This window comes from Nycticebus coucang, chromosome 1 (assembly GCF_027406575.1).
Source record: "Nycticebus coucang isolate mNycCou1 chromosome 1, mNycCou1.pri, whole genome shotgun sequence".
Classification (NCBI taxonomy): Eukaryota; Metazoa; Chordata; class Mammalia; order Primates; family Lorisidae; genus Nycticebus; species Nycticebus coucang.
In genome coordinates this window covers 168,374,189-168,395,446 of record NC_069780.1, presented here as the reverse complement: position 1 = coordinate 168,395,446, position 21,258 = coordinate 168,374,189, and the positions used below count along the sequence as shown (strand labels likewise).

General features: G+C 42.6%; 1 protein-coding gene across 2 annotated transcripts in view; it reads right to left on the bottom strand.

Moving 5' to 3' along the window:
* The window catches only part of ADAMTS12 (ADAM metallopeptidase with thrombospondin type 1 motif 12), a 321,601-nt gene that overhangs the window by 188,906 nt on the left and 111,437 nt on the right, over positions 1 to 21,258 (bottom strand). For both annotated transcript variants that reach the window (XR_008380258.1, XM_053592503.1), the window contains exon 3: positions 3,501 to 3,651. Coding sequence is in view for 1 of the 2 variants with exons in the window: in XM_053592503.1 (XP_053448478.1) it covers positions 3,501 to 3,651 (151 nt within the window). In the remaining variant the exon portion in view is untranslated. The remainder of the gene's footprint in view (positions 1 to 3,500; positions 3,652 to 21,258) is intronic.

The window sequence follows — 21,258 nt, the reverse complement described above, 5'->3', positions numbered from 1 at the left end:
ATCGCTAGCTACTGTTTCAGCCTTGATTCATGTTTATTGTCTTAGGAAGAGAGAGGATCACAAACAACTGGTACTTCTTCAGTATCCAGAAAAGCACATTTCTTTTTTTGATCAGTATCATATAGACTGGACACAAGTATACTTTAGTTTCATTGCAGTGGTTTACTGAATGCCTACTTTTCACCTAACCCTCTGCTACACAGTTCTCAGGCTTGTGGGGCAGGGGACTCCCCCTCTAATAGGGTTTGTGAGAATTGTTGATGAAGCAAGATTTACATTCAAGAAAGACTTAAAGACTAAGCATGAAGCAGGATAAAAGTTGAAGGCTAAAACTTTCATTTGTGAGCTTGGCTATATTCTGATACCAACTCCCTTGCTGCTTTTGGAAATTCTCTCCCTTCTCTGAACCACGACTCCCTCCCTCACTTTGCTGACACTCTACATTAACCACTGTCAGTGACCCTTTCACTCAGAGGTGTGAAGCAAGTAGGAGAGAGTATCTTTTAGAAGATGTGCATGAAGAAATTCATTAGGCAAAGGTGGTAGGATTATTAGAGAAAGTTTTATGGGAGTAGAAAGTCATAAGGTCGGTCAAGATGCACAATGTGAAATGGTATGACAAACATTATAATTCTGGGGGGGGGGGGGGACAAGCATTATAATTCAAATAGGGGACCACAATATTTGTAAACCTACTCTTTTCCTATCCATCCCTTCTGTCTTCATGACTAAATATTTGTTATTCTCTATTGCTTTTTACTTCAGATTAATGAGGGTAAGAAATTAGGTTACACTGTTTGCATTTGTTTGGTAATATCCAAGTTGTAGTTGAGCCCTTCACCCAGGAGGTGTGCCATATACATTGTGCCTTTAGGTGTGAGCTCCCCCCCACCGCTTGAATTTAATTGTATTTTTCTAGTATGGTTTCATATTAGTATCCCAATTTATTTATTAATTCTACCCCAACAAGGGAGTTATAAGGGAGAGAGGTGTTCAAAGTCGATAGATAAGAAATAGTTTAATTAATTTCACAGAGCAGCAATGCCTACAAGAGCAATTGTCCAGGAGAATTCACTCACTGCCCCAGTAACTGACTCTCTCTGACATACTGATGACCTAGTGATCTAAAAACTATCAAATTACACAAAGTGTTCTTCATCACTCAAAATGTAATACAAATTGGGCAATTATATAGGTGATAGGGCCTGTGACAGATTAACTTATCTATATTGGTACCTTCATGAATCAAATTAGCTAGATGAGGTATGTCATCTCTTCTCTTGGTACTTGATTGGAAGATTTAGACAGTAAGTTCTCCAATTTAAGAGAAAGTTGTAAAAGCTTACTAAAGTTAAGAATTTAAAGATGCTGTCTGTTTTTGTGTACAGAAAAGATTTTAGACTCAAAAGTTTCTCATTGCTTAACTTATGAGTTTGCTAAGATAATAGAAGGAACTCCCAGGCAAGTTGCCCTCGAGTGTAGGGCTGGGTGATGTCTAAGAAGTTACTTGTCCCCTTGTCCTTTTATTCTTCTAGTGCAAAGCTCAAGTTCTGAGTCCTCTCAACCTTTATCAGGATCTACTTTCCCTGACTCCCTTCTCATCTACTTCCCTTTGAGGTCCACAATTTTCAAATACTTGAGACTCATAAATGGATTCCTTTTGTTAACCATCCCTCTGGCACTGATTCTTCCTCTGAAGAAAGAAGAAATTATACAATATTTAAGAAAATGTCTCCCTCCATTTCCAATGACCCTTTATGCATAGTCCATTATCGCTTACATGTTAAAGAGAATATGGGAGTTACAAAAAAATAACTTGGTTCAGTTTATTTCTAAAAACTACCCAAAACTCTTTCGCACAAGACTGAGAGGAACAGTTCAAATCATTCCAGAAACCTAAGAGCAGAGAACACAGCCCAGTGAACCACAAATGCAGCACCATGCAGCCAGTGGAAGGTTCACTGAATTCATCAGCTGATAATGTGTTAATAATTTTTGCACTTTCTCTTTACACATTATTACTGGTATCATCAAACACTTAAATCTGCCTTCCATATGCAGACATGATAAAGCTGTTGGATAATATTCTACACTGCTAATTCTGAAAATCATATGTCTTTAGCTATTTTCCTCTAGAATATCCAACGTAGTTTTTTTAAAACTCTACCATCATGAATGTCTTACGAGTATCACTACCTATTGTGACAAAGATGAAAGAGGTGCTTTTTCTCCCTCTTCCCATTAAGAATATGAAGAGACCTAAGTATAGACAAGTGAAATAATTATATAAGGGTCACACTTTCTGGAAACAGAATAAAGAGGTGATAATAGACTTGAATAAAAATAGGGCACATTTTGATAAAACAATGCTGGTGTGGATGCAGTGAAAAGTGAACACTTATACACTGTTGGTGGGAATGTAAAGTTATACAACCACTGTGGAAAGGAGCATGGAGATTTCCTCAAAGAACTAAAAGCGGACCTATGAGTCAATCCAGCAGTCCCACTATTGGGCATTACCCAAAGGAGAAGAAGTCATTATATCAAAAAGACGCTTGTACCTAAATATTTATCACAGCACAACTCACAATCACAGAGATAGGGAACCAAGCTAAGTGCCCATCAACTGACAAGCAAATGGAGACAAGCACCATGGAGTACTACTCAGTCATAAAAAGGAATGAAATAATGTGTTTTGCAGCAATGTGAGTGGAACGGAGACCATTGTCCTAAGGGAAGTTTCTCAGGAGTGGAAAAACAAACATCATATGTTCTCACTTATAAGTGGGATCTATATACACGGTCATAAAGAGGCATAAGGGATAGTAAAAACTAAGACGGGGAAAGGGTAGGAGTGAAGGCTAAAAATCTTCTTGTTGGGTAAAATATACACTATTCTGAAAGCCCTGGCTTCAGCATAACACAATTCATCCATGTAACAAAAAGTACTTGTACCCCCTACATGTTTTACATAAAATAAGAAAACCAACAACCCAATGTAAAAAGAATCAGCAAAAGATTTAAACAGATACTCTATCAAAAAAGATATACAAATGGCAAATAATAGTCATTAGGGAAACGTAAATTAAAACCACAATGAAATACCACTACACACCTATTTAAATAGTTAAATTAAAAAGACTGACCATACCAAGTGTTGGCAAAGATGTAGAGGAACTGGCACTCTCATACACCGCTGCTAGGAATGTAAAATGATGCAACTACTTTGGAAAACAAGCGAGCAATCTCTTTAGAAAGTTAAACATACATATAGCATATCTCCACTCTACCCCTAGATATTTTCCCAAGAGAAATGAAAGCTTATGTCCTCACAAAGACTTATAGATAGATGTTTACAGCAGCTTTATTTGTAATAAGATAAAAACTGGGAACAACCCAAATTTCCATCAACAAATGAATAAATAAGTTTTGTGTTAAAAGAAAATAAAAAAAGAATAATATGAACTCCTCAGCCTGCAAGGACATTTAAATCACAATACCCTTTAATCCACAGGTTGGCTCTTCAGTCTCTGGAACTCTCTGCCTCTGTCTCCTGTAAATGATGTGCGAGTGGTGCTCGCCCTCAGTCAGTGGATGGTTTTTCACGGGCTCAATGAAAAAGTCTCCATGTGGTAGATGGAAAAATCCAATCTGTAAAATATATTCAAATAAGAAGGTTAATTTGTGTCTACTCCATCTGTTTGAGAAAAAAAAATTAGTAAAGGGAAAAATTACATAGATCATGATGATCTCTGAAACTCCTAAGACCAAGGCTTTCATAGTCTGCCATCTGCTCTCACAGAAAAGCTGCACACAAATGACTTACTGAGATATCTTTACAGTCCTGGTTATGAAATGTTTGGGGATCATGGAACTCTTTGAGACTCTAGGGAAAGGAATGCACCTATACACGTGTCCAAAATGTAGCCTACAATGTTGCAGGCTCATGGATTGCTCTAAAACCCTTGCTGGATATCTGTGGATCTCAAATTAAGAGCCAAAGCTTCCCAGTTTCCCCCATTGGAGAGTTGGTAACTTCATCCCACACTCCATTGACAGCTTTTAGAATATTTACTATATGTGGACAGTCCAGCCACATGTTCACATGACTGTTTGACAGGAAGTGTTTAATGCCATCCCTCACTCATGAAAACAAACATAAGGCTAAGTCCCTGATCTGAGGCAGAGTCTCAGGGGTCTCCAGTGAAAGGACCTCCTAGGGAAAAAACACATTCTCATTGCACGGAGATACAAATCAGTGATATGCTGGAGAATTCTAGTCAATCAGAAACTCTTTTGAGAGGTCAGGTCTGGAAGTGGTACAACCTTTAATTCTCTTGTTCTTTTAGAAAAATTTCTTAGTGCCCATTTGCAGAGCAATTAGAAAATTCCTCTGCTAGGGCTCTCTTTGGGTGGATTTAAATTCAAAATTCTTCATCTACAAAACAAAGGTCCTGCTCTACTCATCCTGACTAGGGCATCACCTTGGAGGGATCCGGAGCTCAGATGTTGGAATTAAACTGAGTTCAGGTTAAAATTGATCCTCCACTCCTTACCTCTGTGACCCTAGACAAATTACTTGCTCAGTTTTTAAGTTTCTCAGCTGAAAAATGGGATAATAAAGACTTGCTATGAAGATTAAGTGAGTTAATATATGCAAAGCTCTTAGAAAAGGGCCTGACTCATAATCTTACCAGGCTCTTTCCAGACCTCTGATTTTATGCCATTGTGTTGTATTAGGGAGTCCAGAGTTAAGCTAACAGTTCAGTGATGTTAAATTTTCAAAATTAAACTTGGAAACATTGGAGGCTTAGGGAAACTGCAAAATGTTGCCAATGTTCAAGCTCCCTTCACCACTCCTCAGCAACCCAGGGCTGCTCTGCTCCACAGATGAGTCTGAAGACCAGTGAGCAGTCCCTATGGCTAGGATACCAGAGGGCTTCCATCCAAGGCTACTCTCTCATTCCAAAATGTTTGCTTCATTGTATCTAGTACACAACCCAATCTTAACATAAACCTCACAACTGGCTTTCTAGTTTGACTACTGACTTTAATATATCTCTGATTACAAGGACAGTAGGAAAAAAGAGGACTTTCCTGGGAGTTGTAAGTATAGCCATGTGACTGTGAATAGGTCATGTAAGCTTTTTGAGCCATAATGTCCTCCTCTGTCAAAGGAAGAAATGCCTACTACCTCCTAGGGCTGTTCTGAGACTAAAAAGCAACAAAGTTCACAAGAGTGCCATGCAGACTGCATTACAAATGCAGAGGGGTAATACCAACTCCTGTGTCTCATCTGACATAATTTACTTTTGTGCTCACACTTCTTAGGAGACGTGACTTTTTTTTCTGTATCTTTCTCTGAAGAAAACTCCTGGGACAGGAAGAATTGAAAGGCCCAACAGAGAACTATCAAGTAAATGCAATAAAGTAGCTGCAAAGAGACTCCATACAGCACTCAGACTTGATTCCATTTCTTCCCTGAATCAGAGTCCAGGTGCAGAAGGAGAGTGTGAGCCTGTTGCTCAGGAAGCTCATTTGTTCCATGGAAATGAAGCAGAAATCCAGGATTCCCCAGGAATGGCTAGACCTGGGGGCCCTTTGTGCAAAGCTATCAACTCAATACTGATGTCCTTGAAAGGAAAAAAAAAAGAAAGAAAAAAAGAAACAGCAAAGGCACTACAAAGAAAAAGGATTTATTGGTATTTCTTCAGCCTCAAATTTTGGACCCAAGTGAAACAGATGGAACTCCATTTGAGAACAAAATACTTACTTTATGAGCAACATGAATGAGAATGCCTGAGTACAAAACAAGCATTTTCCTAAAGCCTTACTCCATGTGCATCTCCCAACAAGTCCCTGCCAGTGTACACATGGAAATCGCTACTCAGCTTCATTATTTCCAAAACTGGATGGAGACCCAGTAGAGCTGGTGACTCACCAGCAGAGGACAAGCAGAGAAGCCTGCTCACATGCAAGTCAGGCTGCTGGGGAAAGGACCAGGCAGGAGAGGGGATGGGGAGACATCAGCGGCTGTGGGGAGGGTGAGGCGAGGGATTTCCTAGCTGAGCTCTGTACCTCCTCCCTTCCCCAGTACATAAACAGACCGAGCTTTGTGCATCTGGTCTCCAGGAGGCCCTGGTTTATTGCTATCTTTCTGTCTAACTGCAGCCACATCTTGCTGGAAGAAATCATCTGCGGTTTGCTTTCCAAAGGAAGGGCTGGCCCCACACTTTCCCAGAAGCTAACTACCCAGGAGAATCGCCTCCTTCTGTTAGCAGTTCTGGACTAGAACCAAAGCAAGGACTCTCCATTCAGTCTTCTTCAATCTGCTCACTTCTCTTACATCTTTAAAGAAGAATGGAAATGGAATTGAGGAAAGTGTTTCCAATTTAGTGAAGGATTATACTGAATATTCTAAAGAACCTGGGAGGAATGAGACCCCAACCACAGCCCAAGGAGGATCCATTTGCCTTTCATCACCTCAGCCTACCACTCTCTTGACATCTGGGGCCTTGGCACACTGCTAATTTTCTTGTGGAAATAAACTCACCTGCTTATTTTAACTAAGTTGTGAATATCTGTGAACGCTTCTCAAGGATACCTTCTAAAAATTGTTGTGAATAAACTACATTTTGAAGTACTACAAATATGAAGATATACAAACCATAACTATAAATCCTCATAAATCTTTCATAAAAAAGGAACACCCAGATGCTAGAATTACCAGCTTCTGAGAGATTTCCTTTCCCCATTCTCAATTGTATCCCCCAAGGGTAACCATTATCCTGATTTCTGACACCAGTAGGCTTTAAGTCTATCCTTAAGTCTTTACGGGAAGAATTATTTGACACACACACACAAATACGAAATGTGTACCAGTTCATTTCAGGTGTTAGGGACTAGCCAAAGGAAAAGATTCAGTTAAGTCAGACTTCTCACATTTCTTCCAGAAGAATATGGCAAGCCTGACTGGTAAGGGAAGGAAAAAGGGCTGAGATGCCTTGGTGTTAGTTAGTTAGCATTGAACCTCCACTGCTCTCCACTGGGCAGGGGGAGGGAAGGACAGTCACATCCTTCAGAACAGTCTCAAATTGAGAATACTTATCCACAACATCTCTTGCCTCCCCCTCAACTTGCATCAAAGAATTAGTCATCTGAATGTGACATTATACTTCAGTAGTGACAGCAATTTGGGATCCATTGAGAAATGTAGCAGCATCTTACAAGGAATTTGTGAATAGAATGTTCTAAATTCATGGAACCAGAGATCTTGAAGAATCACCTACCTTGTGCTGTTGTGCCTTCAGGAGAGTACCACAGGTGAGCCCTAGCAGCCTGAAGGGTGAGAGCCAACGATATTGTGCAAAGCATGTGAATGGTGCCCCCTGGAGTTGTACAATGGAACAGTGCCCCCCAAACTCATCACCTTACTCTGGAAAGCAATTCCTTTTCATTTGAAAATCACAGAAGTTATTAGATTAATTTGTTTATTCACATAGTAACAGAGACAACATAATCAATGCATTGGAAATCAAGAACAGACAAAAAAAAAACTGGGATCAAGAGCTATACAAGATACTCAATTATAGTAGTGCATGGGGCACTGTGAAGATACCACTGTTTCCCATCACAAAGATGGGAAAGGGGATAAAATAGCATCCCCAAATACCCCTCAATAGAACGGTCTGCATCTATTGCAGGTGAGCCCTGAGCTTGGAGCTCTAACAGAGGCACTAACCCCTGCCCTCAAGGTTTATAACCCAGCCAGGAAGACAGGCTGATATTCATTAAACAGTAGGAAAGGGAGCAGCAAATCCCTGGTGTTTCATATTGAAAAAGTGTTCACATAGCACAGGAGACCAGCTCACAGGCTCTGGTGGCACTGAGCCTCAAGCCCAGTCCTGGAGTCTGGTGTCCCAAGGCCCTTCCCCGGTGCACACAGCACCCTCCCACAGGTGCTACCAATTCCAGTGCTGTGGTTCCGAGGAGACAGCGGTCTGTGAGAATGGATGCCTTCAGAGAACAAAGACAAGATTGAACTCCTGTGGTTTCCAAAACAGAGAATTATTAACTTTCTTATTGCTGGTTTGCAATATGTAGCCAGGATCATAAGTCAGTAGAAAGTACAAGTTTAGAGAAGCTTGGCAGCCCTAATAACTTGTGTTATTTGAGGAAATACGGGCTCAAGTCAGGAAGACATCTGCTCATCCAACTGGCAGTTACCGCGTGCCAGGCAAGGGTTAGGGTTATACCAATAGTGTATCTGGGCTCTCTGTCCTAAAACAGTGCTGTCCAACTGAACTCTCTCTGACGATGAAGATAGTCTCTATCTGTACTGTCCAGTTTGGTAGCTACTAGACCCATGTGGCTACTGAGCACTTAAAATGTGGCTAATGAAACAAAGGAACTGAATTATCAATATTATTCCAATTTCATTACTATTTTAAATTTAAACAGCCACAGGTAGTTAGCGGCTCCAGTATTGAACTGCTGAGTTTTAAAGACTGGCCAATTGGGGAAGGACAGTGACCCACTAGCATATTCATCACATTCAAATCAAGAGCAAATTTGAGCACTTGCCTTAAAAGAAAACAAACTGCAAAAGATGTGACTTATAAACTTTACATCTTTTGTATTAACCTGGATGGAGGTGGAACACATTCTTCTTAGTAAAGCATCACAAGAATGGAGAAGCAAGAATCCAATGTACTCAATTCTGATATGAACGCAGTACAAGACAGGGAGTAGGGGAATGAGGAAGCAAGGAGGGGGTGAAGGGAGGAAGACGGGGGTCACAGAGTATGGCACATCTCTTAGGAGTGAGACACAAGTATAAGAGGGACTTTATCTAACAAATGCAACCAGTGTAACCTAATTCTTTGTACTCTCAGTGAATCCCGAACAATAAAATATAAATTAAAATATTTCACTGCGACAGTTTAGTTTTCATGAATAAATCAGGAGCTAGATTAAGAGCACCAATACCCTGCACACAAACTTTATGGAATCAATAGAAGTGACCAAATATAAAAACACAACATTTGCCAAAATTAAAGTGAACCACTGAGGATACACGTAACAGGACAAGGACTGTGTGAAGGGGCTGCCACTGTCTTGAAGCCAGAGTAGAGGAGGTGCAGATGCCCCAGCAGGGCCGGGGCCTGGGGCTGTGATCACATGGAATTAGAAGCTCAGCTTTATTTATAGAGAGAATTGTCCCCTAGAGTCCTAGAATATCAGCCTGCATGTCCTCACCCTTCTCAGATGCCCTTTGGAGGGGCCCGACGAGACCCTAATATTCAAAGACCACACCCAACTCATTGGCTGGTAGTTTAGAGTTCAGCAAAAAAAAAAATCCATTCATTGGAAAATGGAAAAACTGGGTTCTAAAAGATTATAAGATCAAAAAAATTATGACAGGGTTTAACAGAAACAGGGTGAGCTGTGAGATCTTGGTCAAGTTACTTACCACATTGAGCCCCAGTTTTCTCTTCTGTAAGATGGGAACAAAGTCTATCTTCACTTGCATGGTTGTGGCTATCAGAGACACTGCACATAAAATGCCCGGCAGAGGCCTTGGCATACAGTGGGTACTCAGTAAGTGCACAGTAGCTCACTGTATCATGGCATGACCACAGTGGACACGGACACAGATGGCAGGCAGGCAAGGGAGTGAGTTGTTCTTAGAGAAAAAATGGCAGCAGGTTTGCTGGAGAGAAGAGGATGTAAGGAGGGCATGGGGTTCCCACAGATATAAACTAACTTCCAGATGTCGGCATCTTTAATATTCTGAGCCGAAGGAGGAAGGGCAAGGTGTGAGCCCACAGATTTGGCAGGCCGGACGTGATGGCTGGATAGTTGAGAGAAGCAAGCAAAAAGGAACTGCTGCGGCTGTCGGGGGTCTTGTCGGACCCTGAGTTCATAAAGTCGGAAGGCGGGGCCTCAAGTATGAAACACCCCCCAACATACCCAAATTGAAGCCCAGACTCAGGCACTGATGGGCTGAGGAGGAGGCTATATAAAGGCCCACACAGCCTACACCAAAGATTATTGGCAAGATTAATTCCAACACTCCCTCCCCACAGCCACAGAAGTAATTATCTCCCGACTGAAGTGTGTGGGGCTCACTAGTGAGCAGGGAGGAGATGAGACGTCCTCTTCCTTCTCTACATAGACGCCTGTCCTTCGTTAATACAAAGCAGCCCCAGCCAATACCACACTGACCGGGGACAGCCAATGGTGACTGAGCTGTCTGGAAAAATCTGAAAGGAAATAGATTCTCTTTCCTTCCTTTTTGAGAGTGTCTTAAGCCAAAGTCACAGTTGGGGCTTCTACTTAAGTCTCTAGCATATCACAGGCCTCTTCTCAGCCAGAAAGTTTGGCTTTCAGGGCATCTCTTAGGCAAAATTAAAGAATAATTCCCAAACTGGGATTTCCTCAAATGAATTAGGGCTAAATTCATCAACAGACTTGATTTCCAAGTCTCTAAATCAACCATTAATGCCAAGTCCCAGCCTCTTCTTTTTCCTAGTGGAAAGAGAATCTATATCCCAGTTTGTTCTCATCTAGTGGAACAGTCAGACTGCACATACAGGCCAAGTTCAACACAAAGTCTTAGCATTAACAAGCAACATAACTTTGTGCAAGTAAGTTGCTCTGAGCCTAGTCTCCTCCTCTGTAAAGTGGTGGTGGCAAAATGGTTTTTGTTGATAAGTTATGGTGAGAACTGAATGAGGTAGTACATGAAAATGACCCCAAATAGTGCCTGGCCATCAGTAAATGTTGCCATCTCTGTGAATGTCCTCATCGTGATGGCATCTTGACCCTCCCCTGTGACTCAAATCGATCATTTCCTCATCTTGCAGAATGGTTAACACAGCAGCTTATTTCTGAAAGTACTCAGTTTGGTTTTAGAAAAAAATCTTCTCATCACATAAGGGGAGAAAATTGCCACTTAATTATCTTTATTTCTCACTTGATAATACTTAGAACTGAGTGCATTTATCCCATTGTAATTCCCAAGAGCTGTTCCCACATATTCACTAACTACGGCTCTTACAGAAGAAAGAGTGAGTCCCTGGTAGACAGCCAGTCCCTTCAATAAGGTAGATCTTTGGAAATTAAAAATGCAACCATCGAAGAGCATGAAGCAGAAGATGACCTACTAGTCCAAGGATTCTCTAATCTCAGTGTACAAAAGCATCACATAGAGACAGAAAAATAGAGAACTTATTACAAAACATATGCCCAGAAGCCTTGCCCAGAGATTCAGTAAGTCTAGTACGAAACCTAGAAATTTTTATTTTAGCAAGTATCCCGAGGTTTCTGATATAGATAATTCATGTATCACATTTTGAAAAACACAGCCATTCCCATCAGATAATGCTTGCCTGGTTTTCTTTCCCCATTCGCAACTGTCAGAGCCCTGAGGAAATGGGGAAAGACTAATAACGGCTTCAGTCAAACATAGTTTACCCTACTCCAAAGAAGTGTCAGATATGACGGTTGTTGACGGCAGTTTGTGAAGAATATTCCCCTGAATTTGAAGTTCCCGAGAATGTTCACAACATATTGGCAGATCAGGGTAATTAAAGATGCCCCCACTCCCCGCCACCAAAAAAAAAAAAAAAAAACCAAAAAACAGAAAGTTAAAAACCATTCCACTCAGAAGATAACCTAGACAAATAAGTGTTTCAGATTTGAAATGTGAAATAAATATGAAATCACTTCATGTCAAGAACAAAAAAGACAGCCTGAAAGACAGCTGGCCTGACATGCATGCTCAAGAACTCCACAGAACCTCTTCTTCTTGAAAATTAAAAGAGGAAATTTCATTACACCTGAAACTATGCATTCCTAGACACACCAGCGTAATCAAGGAGCCTCAGGTAGGAGATATGGCAGCAATCAAAAATCTCATCAGAACTTCTCTTAGGAACAGGGTGGGACCTCATAAGTGGCCCCACAATAGGGTCTTTACAGTCCTAAGCAAAGGGGGCAGTCAGGGTTCTCTCTGGCTACTTCTCCCGCTCCCAAACATCTTTTATCAGAAGACTTTTCTGCTTCTCAGAATTACTCTATTTTTTTAAAAACTTTGTCCCTTTAAGCATCAATCCATGTTCCCCCATTTGCCATGTCTCATCAGAAAATGGTATCCACTTTAAAGGAAGAAGTAAAAACTGCTAGCACTTTGAAAGTCCAGGAAACATGTTATTAGGGAGAATAAAGGGAGAGAGTCTGTCTCCAGAAGCAAAAGTCCTTTCACCACAGGGAGCAGAAAGACACCATGGCAGATTTAGCTATGACACAGCACAAATTCTTCAGAATACCCCCACAGGTCATCCTTTGCAGACGGGAAGCCATCCTCCACTCAAGGTTGCTAAGCCCTTCCTAGGCCCTTCTTCTTTTATCTGGATGGGTGAGGAGGGCTGGACGGAGAGAGCTCCCACCCCTGCAGACGAGGCCACAGCGGCAGCCACCGAGGTGATTCCTGCCTAACTATACAGGCTGACACGCACCACGCCAGGGTTGTTGAAAGATGATATGGGATGAAGGGGCTGCCCCTCACCATGGTGGCTCACTGATGGACATGGGCTGACTATAAGGGAATTGGACAGCATGTCAACTTCACTAAAAGTAACAGCACAGAAAGGGTAGCAAAATGAAGAGGCGCTCTAGAGTCTGACAAATAAGGACACTAATAGATGTTTACACATTTGTATCTCTAAAACTAAAAAGACAAAGAATCGCCTTCCCTCAGGCTCTTTCTTGGATTCCTTCATACTAGTGTCTCCACTTTCTAGCCCCCACTAAGCTGTAGCAGAATGTGTAACCTTCCTGTACTGTATAAAAAGAATAGGTGTGAGTAACTGTAATAGTTTTTGGCTGAGGGCAAACAAGATCTTTCCAGTTAGTGTAATAGACTTTTATACCTGTGAAGACAAATAGTAGGTGGAGAGGAGTGAGCGAGCTCTAAATCATTGTGTTTAAGACAGAAAGGAAAATGTGAGTGGTCCAAAAATAATTCAGGTGCAGAGAAAGGGGCAGGCTAGAGATGAAATTGGCAGGTGGGAAAGAATCCTTGGAATAAGATACACCAATGGGCTGCTGAAGTGCAAGATGTGGGGATTTTACCCTTGGAGCATGATAGGAAATGTACAACCCGAACTCCTTTATATCTTTATCTCAGGAACTCTTTAGTAAACTGTCCATGTTTTCATAATACTTCGGTGTGACTCGAAGTGCTGTGTCCTCCTTCAAGGATGGCACAGGGAGAAAAGAAAATATATACCAGGAACTTCTTTTCTCTTTTACAAGATGAGATTGCCTGCTTACCACAAGGAGGAGAGGGATTCGGGAAACTTCTCTGAGGAATGACAGAAGGAACCTTTTAAAGGGCAAGACTGAAGGGTCAGCTGAGACTGAGACCCACTGAAAAGCCAGTCAACGGAAATGACAAAGGTGTGGTCACAGAGGAGATTGTTGAAGTTGAAGCATTCAGAGTTTGAAAAGAAAGCCTGGTGTGGTAAACTGAACACAGTCTCCAAAAGCTGTCCACATCCCAATCTCCAGATTACTTTACTTGGTAAAAGGAAGTGTGTAGAGTAAGGTAAGAATCTGGGATGGGGAGATTGCTCTGCATTGTTAAGGTTGATCAGGGTAACAGAAGGACCCTTTTCAGAGGAAGACAGGAGGATCAAAGTGAGCAGATGCGCTGACAGCAGCCAGGGGTCAGAGTGACCTGAGCAGGGGGCCAGAAGCCAAGGAACACAGGCGGCCTCTAGAAAAATCAAAAAGGCAAGAGAGAAATTCTCCCCTGAAGCCTCCAAAAGGGAGGTTACCCTGGCAACACTTGATTTTTGACCTTTGGCTTCCAGGACCAGAAGAAAGAATATTTGTGTTGTTTTAAGTCACTGCATTTGTGGTAATTTGTTAAAGCAACCTCAGGAAACTAATACACCCAGGGAGTGGCCATGGGAACCAGTGACCAAGGGGATCCACTCAGGAAGGGAAGTCAGGAAGGTGAAGGGTCCATGAGGTTAGGGTGTTGGCTGTGACCCACAGGGTAATGTACATTTCATATTGTAATCCCAGTCCAGGCCCAAAAAAATGTTTCAGGAAGCAATGCTTCTGTCTTTTCCTATGTGGGAGGCATTCTGATATATTCCATTCCTGTTATTCTATCTAACTTATTATAAATATCTTGTTCCAACACATGAATTAATTTCACATCCAAGATAATGGACAACATGAAATTCAAAATCATTGATATGGTGCAGACAGCTTGGATTTAGAGCTAAATTTGGATCTGCGTTCTTGTCCTGATTCTATGCTCTCTTCCTGTGTGTCCTTGGTTAAACTGGCTAATTGCTGAATCTCAGAGAGATCACATGGGAAATGGGGAATGCATATTGGATACAGCTGTTAATGAAAACAAAACGAAATATTATGAGGAGGCACTTATCACAATGCCTGACGCATAGTGGTAATTCAGAAACAACACTGGCTTCTTATAAGATCAGAGAACCTGAGCACTGGAAAACTTTACAGGTTTCATTTCCAGCTGCTACTGGAGCTGCTTCCTCAACTACACACATCCACACTCACAAATGCACTTCCAATTAGGAAAGACTGGTTCTGAGGGTACCCACTGCTGCTAAACTATTTAATTATAGTAGACCCTCCATAGTTGACTACCTCGCTACACTGACTACCTCCTTGACCTAATGTTCATGGACCACCACATGTACATTTCAGTACAGTGGGCCTAGTTTCTTATGTTGGTCACCTCTGTATGTTTACCAGTTTGTTATGGTCCCTTGGGTGGTCAACTTACAAAGGTACTACTGTATTAGAAACCTTTTCTCTTTATGGCATAAAAACCTTGTCCCCATAACTTCTACTCATCACTTTGGTTCTGCCTTCGACAGCTTCAAGAGCTTTAACAAATTACCACAAAGAGGGACGGAGGGAGGGGGGTGGGGCCTTGGTGTGTGTCACACTTTACAGGGGCAAGACATGATTGCAAGAGGGACTTTACCTAACAATTGCAATCAGTGTAACCTGGCTTATTGTACCCTCAATGAATCCCCAAAATAAAAAAAAAACAAAAACAAATTACCACAAATGCAGGATATGTCTAATATTTTTAATACATAATATTAATAGCTACATAATACATAATATCTACTTAAATATATTATACCACATTTGACATTGTTCCACTGAGACTTCTCTCTATAGGCTAAATGCTTTCATTTCCTTCAACCCTTTGTCATTTCCCATTGTGCTAATCCTCAGCAGTCTGGCCATTCTCTCCAGAACATACTATATCTTGTCAATATCTCTCTCGAAATGTTGCAGGAAGACAAGGCCCAACAGAGAAATAGAGCATCCAAACATCTTTATAAGTGGAAGGGCTTTATTCACCAGCCGGGAGCTTATGACATAGAAGAATTCCAAATGGCCATGCTCCCCGACTGGCTTGGTCTTTCCCTTTTTATCTACAGTCAAAAAGTTCCAACCCATAGGTACCTTTCTCATTGGCAAGTTTGAATCAAGAGTGAGATGCTTTTCCAGCCCCCACAGAACTACAGGATTTCACAGAAGTGAAAATTTCCAAGTTCTAGGAAGTTTATAAATTCCCAAGAGCTGACTCACCGTGGAGAGGACCCTGCAGGTATATTCTTATAGTCTCCTTGAGAAGACCTGTTCTCCCAGACCTCACCCTTCTCAGGTATCCTCTCTCAAAAATAATACAAGAATTGACAGGATCTCACCTGATATGCATAATGTAAGGGTATTCAACATACCCCCTGGGTGAAGGGCTCAAACACAACTTGAACTTTACCTTAGAAATAAAAACAGGGGAGGGAGACAAGATGGCGGACTGAAGCCAGCTTTCAACAAAGGCTCCCGTCCAGAAGGAGAGTTAAGGGACAGGAATTTAGTAAGTATCCTGGTGGACTTGAGCCTCACCAAGAGAGAAGGCTGAAGAACGCACATCAACACCGCTGAGGCAAGTTGTGATCACAAGGACGCAAACAAAAGGTACAAAATCCACCACCAAGCGGACGGGAGTCCCCCTCCCCCATGAGACCGGCTCTGGAGCCCCACAATTGAACAAGCGGGCAGAAATTAAAGGCCCTCCCACTACACTCCATGGGAGAGACCTTCTAAAAACTGGACCTACCTCCCCTACTGGGGTGCCGTGGCGTTCTCCTGCCGGACATAGGGCTGAATAAAACTTTGGGAATCCTTTGCCGGCAACCCTGAATCCCCGGCGCTCCCCTCCCGCCCACTGAGGTCTGGAGGCCTGTCCCCCAGGACTTCGGATCCTTGGGTGATTTCTCAAGGGGAGTGGACAGTCCCCGAGTTGCGACTGGTCAGCATTGACTCTGAGGCGCGCCGAGTGAGGAGAGGGCACCGGGCTGAGGGGGAGTCACGCCTCGCGGCACTTCCCTGCGGTGCAGTGCACCAACCCTCCCCGGGCATACGGGGCCCAAGACTGAATAAGACTCTGGCCTCCCCGCTGAGAGCTGAGAACCCCTACTCTCACTTGGGGTCTGAGGGCCTATCCCCCAGGAGTTCGGCTCCTTGGGTGATTTCTCGAGGGGAGTGCACAGTGCCTGAGCTGCGTCAGGTCAGCGCTGACTCTGGGATACGTGAGCGAGGAGAGGGCACTCTGCTGAGGGGAAATCAAGCCTTGGCGGCACTTCCCTGCAGTGCAGTGCAGGAGCCCTCCCCGGGCACAAGACTGAATAAGACTCTGGCCTCCCCGCTGAGAGCTGAGAGCCCCTACTCTCACTCGGGGTCTGAGGGCCTATCCCTCCGGAGTTCGGCTCCTTGGGTGATTTCTCGAGGGGAGTGCACAGTGCCTGAGCTGCGTCAGGTCAGCGCTGACTCTGGGATACGTGAGCGAGGAGAGGGCACTCTGCTGAGGGAAAATCAAGCCTTGGCGGCACTTCCCTGCGGTGCAGTGCAGGAGCCCTCCCCGGACCGTAGTATTGCGTGAAACTGAATGAAACTCTAGCTTCCCCCCGCCCCACTCCCAATCCGGGTCTGGGGGCCCATCCCCCAAGAGTTCTGATCCTTGGGGGATCTCTTAAGGGGTGTGGACCCAGCACAAACTGCGGCCGCTCAGTGCTGACTCTGGGGCGCGGGACAGAGGAGAAAAGGGTCGCCTGAGTGCCCACACCAGAGCAGCAGTTCCCTGGAGGTAGATCAACAGCTGTTTTTTCTTTAACGGCAGAACGCTCACTTCTGGATATTCTGAGGCCACACCCCCTGTCTCCCTGGGCAACCAGAGGAGGCCACCGGTGTCACGGCTCACAAACCCAGAAGCTTCCAGGGCGGGGCCGACCCAGAGAGGTGTTCAGACGCAATTCTCCAGCAGCAAAGACGTTTGAACTCAAAACAGCCCGTCTCCTGTAGGCGACGACAGGAACAGAGACAGAACCTCACAAAGTTGTCTGTTCTGTTCTGTTCTGTTAGCAGCATCCATCAGGGACGGGGCTAAGCCTGAGTGAACACCTCCTTCCCATCACCTGCATCAAACACTCAAAGATGTCAGGCCCCATCTCCTCCTGCTAGATAGCGGCAGTCTGCGGGGGCCTGGCAGACTTCCTCGCGATTCAGGCAGGTGCAAACCCCTGGAGTGTCTGTTCACTGCAGGCAACTGGGTTAGCCATCTGCAGAGATACCAGTGACTGGGTCCGACGGAGGGGCAAAGTGGGGAAGGAGACGTCAACCTTTCCAGACTGCTCTGTTTGCGGGGTGGCTCCTCCTGACTCCATGCTGCACTGGGGTGAGCTGTCTCAGAGGAGTCACCAGGCCCCTGTGATCCAGTTCCCAGAGACCTGTTGAACCCTTCCACCTGAGACAAGTGCCGATTGAGACAGTTGATTCGGACCTTTTGAACTGGGCTAATAGGCTGAGGACTTTTCAGGTGGTGCCCTGGGTGTGCGATTGTAGGAAGGTTTCATTCTCCTTTTCCAACTGGGGCCAGAGGTGGGCAGGCGGGGTGACTTAATTGCTGATTTTTCCACACAGCTGAGACTTCAAGCCAGAGTAGAAGTTGCAATAGGATCGAACAGAAACCAGCTGAAAACAAGACAGAACCACTTTGCTCCACCACACCAGACAGGGCCCCAGTTTCTCAGGCCACAACACTGTACGGGCCCTCGATAAAACCCCAGGGGAAAAACCAAAGGGAGTAAACCATGGGGCGGAATCAGCGGAAAAACTCTGGTAACATGAATAACCAGAATAGATCAACCCCCCCAAGAAAAGATACGGCAGATGTGATTGAAGATCCCATTCATAAACAACTGGCTGAGATGTCAGAAGTTGAATTCAGAATTTGGTTTGCAGACAAGATTAATAAAATGGAATTAGGAATTCGAGGAGAAATTCAAAAACTGTCTCAAGAATTTAACGAATTTAAAGACAAAACCACCAAAGACTTAGACACACTGAAACAAGAACTTACAGCCCTCAAAGATATGAAAAATACAGTAGAATCCCTCAGTAACAGAATGGAGCAAGCGGAAGAAAGGATTTCTGACATTGAAGATAAAGTCTTCGAACGCTCCCAATCTCTCAAAGAGGAAGAGAAATGGAGAGCAAAAACGGATCACTCACTCAGAGAGCTCTCAGATAATTCGAAAAAAAATAACATAAGGGTTATAGGAATTTCGGAGGCTGATGACGTGGCAGCCAAGGGCACAGAGGCCCTTCTACATGAAATTATGAAAGAAAATTTTCCAGACATGCCTAGAGAATCTGAAATTCAGATAGCAGACAGCTTCAGAACCCCAGCACGATTCAACCCCAAAAAGCCATCTCCCAGACATATCATAATTAGCTTCACTAAAGTTAACATGAAAGAGAAGATTCTCAAAGCAGCCCGGCGAAAGAAAACTATAACGTACAAAGGTAAGAATATTAGAATAACTGCAGATCTCTCTGCTGAAACTTTTCAAGCAAGAAGAGGCTGGTCATCAACTTTTAATCTCCTAAAGCAAAAAAACTTTCAACCCAGGATCTTGTATCCAGCTAAACTGAGTTTCATCTATGATGGAGAAATTAAATACTTCAATGACATTCATATGTTGAAAAAATTTGCCATAAGTAAACCAGCTCTTCAGGATGTTCTCAGACCTATCCTCCACAATGACCAACCCAATCCTATACCACAAAAGTAAACTCACTCAGAAACTTCGGATCAAACTCCAACTTCCACACTGGCGAAAGGATTAAAAATGTCCACTGGACCTTTGAAAAACTCGATACCCAAAATTCCACCAGACTTATCCTTACTCTCCATCAATGTGAATGGCTTAAACTGTCCTCTAAAGAGGCATAGGTTAGCTGACTGGATACAAAAACTTAAGCCAGATATTTGTTGCATACAAGAGTCACATCTCAACTTAAAAGACAAATACAGACTCAGGGTGAAAGGATGGTCATCCATATTTCAGGCAAATGGTAATCAGAAAAAAGCAGGTGTTGCAATTTTATTTGCAGATACAGTAGGCTTTAAACCATCAAAAGTAAGGAAGGACAAGAATGGTCACTTCATATTTGTTAAGGGTAATACTCAATATGACGAGATCTCAATTATTAATATCTATGCACCCAACCAGAATGCACCTCAATTTATAAGAGAAACTCTAACAGACATGAGTAACTTGATTTCCTCCAGCTCCATAATCGTTGGAGATTTCAACACTCCCTTGGCAGTGCTGGATCCATCCTCCAGAAAGAAGCTGAGCAAAGAAATCTTAGATTTAAACCTAACCATCCAGTATTTAGATTTAGCAGACATCTACAGAACATTTCATCCCAACAAAACTGAATACACATACTTCTCATCAGCCCACGGAACTTACTCCAAAATTGATCACATTTTAGGTCACAAGTCTAACCTCAGTCAATTTAAAGGAATAGAAATTATTCCATGCATCTTCTCGGACCATCATGGAATAAAACTTGAATTGAGTAACAACAGGAATCTGCATACCCATACAAAAACATGGAAGTTAAATAACCTTATGCTGAATGATAGCTGGGTGAGAGATGAGATTAAGAAAGAAATCACCAATTTTTTGGAACAAAATGACAATGAAGATACAAGCTATCAGAACCTCTGGGACACTGCAAAGGCAGTTCTAAGAGGGAAATTTATAGCACTGCAAGCCTTCCTCAAGAGAACGGAAAGAGAGGAAGTTAACAACTTAATGGGACATCTCACGCAACTGGAAAAGGAAGAACATTCCAACCCCAAACCCAGTAGAAGAAAAGAAATAACCAAAATTAGAGCAGAATTAAATGAAATTGAAAACAAAAGAATAATACAACAGATCAATAAATCAAAAAGCTGGTTTTTTGAAAAGGTCAATAAAATAGATAAACCTCTGGCCAACCTAATCAGGAAAAAAAGAGTAAAATCTCTAATATCATCAATCAGAAACAACAAAGACAAAATAACCACAGACTCATCAGAAATCCAAAAAATCCTTAATGAATATTACAAGAAACTTTATTCTCAGAAATATGAAAATCTGAAGGAAATAGACCGATACTTGGAAGCACGCCACCTTCCAAGACTTAACCAGAATCAAGTGGAAATGTTGAACAGACCCATATCAAGTTCAGAAATAGCATCAACTATACAAAACCTCCCTAAAAAGAAAAGCCCGGGACCAGATGGTTTCACGTCAGAATTCTACCAAACCTTTAAAGAGGAATTAGTACCTATATTACTCAACCTGTTCCAAAATGTAGAAAAAGAAGGAAGACTACCCAACACGTTCTATGAAGCAAATATCACCCTGATCCCCAAACCAGGAAAAGACCCAACAAGAAAAGAAAATTATAGACCAATATCACTAATGAATATAGATGCAAAAATATTCAACAAGATCCTAACAAACAGAATCCAGCAACACATCAAACAAATTATACATCATGACCAATTCGGTTTTATCCCAGGGTCTCAAGGCTGGTTCAATATACGTAAATCTATAAATGTAATTCAGCACATAAACAAATTAAAAAACAAAGACCATATGATTCTCTCAATTGATGCAGAAAAAGCTTTTGATAATATCCAGCATCCCTTCATGATCAGAACACTCAAGAAAATTGGTCTAGAAGGGACTTTTCTTAAACTGATAGAGGCTATCTACAGCAAACCCACAGCCAATATCATATTGAATGGAGTTAAATTGGAATCATTTCCACTCAGATCAG